At 37.4% G+C, this 3,210-nt stretch overlaps 1 protein-coding gene across 1 annotated transcript; it reads right to left on the bottom strand.

Annotated features, from left to right (window-relative positions):
- Positions 1 to 2,061: 2,061 nt before the first annotated feature.
- On the bottom strand, positions 2,062 to 2,592 carry LOC101645287 (sperm surface protein Sp17-like). Its single transcript, XM_004701417.2, has one exon. The coding sequence runs from the start codon at positions 2,530 to 2,532 to the stop codon at positions 2,062 to 2,064; it is 471 nt and encodes a 156-aa protein (XP_004701474.1). The 5' UTR covers positions 2,533 to 2,592.
- Between the last annotated feature and the right edge of the window lie 618 nt (positions 2,593 to 3,210).

Genomic DNA, 3,210 nt, shown 5'->3' with positions numbered 1-3,210 from the left:
CATGCTCGGGCCTTTCAGCCTTTACGTCCAAGAGAGGTTTTCAGTTCCTTTAATCTGCTACAGGTGTGCTTATGGTAAAGTACAGTTTGCTTGGTGGAGTTTCCAAATGAAATCTTTCTTTTGTGGCTGTGAAGGGTTTTCTGCAGCTCTAAAGGGCAGAGTGTATCTATAGCATGTGCCTTGGGTAACAAAGGGCTGGATAGGAACAAGGTAAAAAGTGCTCAATTGGGAACATAATACTGGACATATTCTCCCATTGTAGAACTGAAATTACCTTTTCTGAGTCAGCCATCCCCACCCCACCCCCTGCCAGGACTTGAATTTGCATTAAGGTTCATCAAGCACCCTTATAGGAGGATTTGTTGATTTGGGGTGACTGAAGAACAATATTATATAGCCGGGATGGATTGGTCTTTTCCCTCATTCCCCAACATGAGAAACTGACCCCAGCTGAGGTGAGCCTCTTCTTTTTTATTACCTTATACATAATCCAAAAATTAGATCTAAATAGACTATAGTCTTTAAATGTAAAACATAAAATAATAAACACTCTAATAGTAAACATAGGGGGAAAATAACTTAGGATCCCATGTTTCCCAAAGTAGGCGATACTGCCCCCTGGGGTACTAGAATGATCCAGGGGAGTTGCAAAAGCAGGTGCTTCCATGCTCATGGAAACAGCAATCAAGAGATCAAATTATTGTTTTGAGAAACGATGTACAAATGCGCTTTACACAATTGATGTGTGTATGGATTGGGATAACAATTGTATGAGCCCCTAATAAAATGTTAAAAAATTAAAAAAAAAGAGATCAAATTATTCCCCCAAAATAAACATTTTATTGGCAGCTCTTACAGATATCATACTCTTTTGTAGTTCAATCACATCAAGCAGTATTGTACAATTTTACTACAATCAGTTTCAAAACATTTTCTTCTTTCTTGAACACCTTGATATCAGCTCCCATTTACTCCATCCCTCCCCCACCACAGCACACCCCCCAGAAACCCTTATTCTACTTGTTGTCTCTATAAATTCATCAATCCTGGGTTTCATAACACCTCTTGGAAATGTTGAAAAGCAAGGATATTATTTTGATCACTAAATTATGCCTGACCAAAGCCATAGCATTTTCAATCATCTCATGTGGTGGTTGGACATTGAATAAGGAAGACCAAAAAGAATCAATGTATTTGAATTATGATGCTGGTGAAGAATATTGACAGTACCATGCACTGCCAAAAGAACAAACAGGTCTGTCCTGGAAGAAGTACAACCAGCATGCTCCTTAGAGGCAAGTAGAGTGAGCCATCATCTCACATATTTTGGAAATGTTGTCAGGAGAGACTAGTCCCTGGAGAAGAACATCATTCTTGGTAAAACAGCAGGGCTGTGAAAAAAAGGAAGAACTTTGACAAGATGGATTGACACAGTGGCTACATTGATGGGCTCAAATATAGGAACAATTGTGAGGATGGCACAGCACCAGGTAGTGTTTCATTCATAGTGTTGTGCATAGGGTCACTTTGAGTCTGAACTGACCACAGTATTTAACAACAACACTTTATTCTAGATTATGGGCTATAGTATAAAACTTTTCATTTATGGGGGTGGGTACTGAGGGTTTTTTCCCCCTGAAAATGGGGCATAAGCCAAATAAGTTTGGGAACCTACGTGTTAGGCAAAGATTCCTTAGCTAAGATACACCAAAAAAATGATACTTTTTTATTATAAATTGAACTTTATCAAAATTAAAATTTTCCACTCTTCAAAAAAAATGGTTAAGAGAAATAAAAGAAAAATTATAGAATCTAAGAAAATATTTGTAAACCACATATCTAAGTCAGTAAACTTATATCCAGAAATATAAAGAACTCTAAATCTTTTTTTTTTAATCTTTAAGTGGCATGTTTATTAGACAAATGCTCACGACAGATTTTCACAACAGCAACAAATGTTTTCAGACTACATCTAATCTCTTTTACTAAGGAAAAAAAATGACAATCTCACACAGGTTGATGAATTTTTTTTTCATGTTTCCTGGAATGAAAGCAGTCTCTTCAAGCTGTTTCCTCTTCAGCTTTTTCCTCTTCTTCCTCTTTTTCCCCTTCACCTGACTTCATCTTCTTCACTTTTTCTTTGGCTAAATGTCCCCGATGGACTGATTGAATTTTGAGGGCAGCAAGCTCCTCTTTTTCCTTTTCTTCCTCTGAAGATTCTAAGGCTATGACTGGTGTCTCTTCCTCATTCACAGATTCCTGAGATTTTTCTTTTTCAGGCACATCTTGCTCAAGTGGTTCCTGCTCCTTGAATGCATGGTTGTTATAGAAGTGATCATCTACCTTAGCTCCCCATTCTGCTGGATCAAAATTGGTTTTCTCTCTTTTCTCTAGGAGGTTCTCAAAGTATGCTGCTGTAAAAGCTGGTATATTGTCTGGTTGCTCTCTCAGAATCTCTTGTGTCAGTCCTTCAAGAAGATTTCCAAATCCTTGTGGAATTCGGTAGTGGGTGTTGGAGAATGGAATTGACATCTCCTTGGAAGGAACTGCCTATTGTACCTCTGGTTTCTCTCCGAGCTGGTGCCGCTGGTTCCAGTTCAGAACTCTAAATCTGGATAAAAAGTTCCAACATTCTTCATTGCAGATATAGAAAAGCCAATCCTCAACTTTATCTGAAATGGTAAGAGACCCCTACTAACTAAAGCAATGTTGAAAGAAAAGGACAAAGTAGGAGTACTCACACCCTGATTTTAAAACATACTATTCAGTCACAGCAATCAAAACAGCTGGATACTTATATAACACTAGACACATAGACCAATGAATTTAAAGTCCAGAGATATACCCAAACATCTATGGTCAACTGATTTTTGACAAGGATGTTGAGTCCATTCAATGGGTGAAAGAAGAGTTTCTTCAACAAATGGTGCTGGGAAAATTGGGTTTCTTCATAGATCAAGACCCTTGGCTCAAAACACACACAAAAACAAATTCAAAATGAATTAAAGATGTAAATATCCAATTAAAACCATAAAATCTTTAGAAGATCAAACAGAGGTAATGTGTCAGCCCCAGCTTTCAACAATGGATTATCCAATATGATAGCGAAAGAACAAAGAGCAAAAAAATACAATAAATGACACCTCATAAAAATTATTAAAATGTTTGTCCAAAACCTATGGACAAGGGAACAACAAGTGATCTAAAATC

This window comes from Echinops telfairi, unplaced genomic scaffold (assembly GCF_000313985.2).
Source record: "Echinops telfairi isolate 266 unplaced genomic scaffold, ASM31398v2 ScPeMD7_70;HRSCAF=299, whole genome shotgun sequence".
NCBI classification, from domain to species: domain Eukaryota; kingdom Metazoa; phylum Chordata; class Mammalia; order Afrosoricida; family Tenrecidae; genus Echinops; species Echinops telfairi.
The sequence above is the reverse complement of the archived record's forward strand: the minus strand, read 5'-3'. Positions and strand labels throughout refer to the sequence as shown.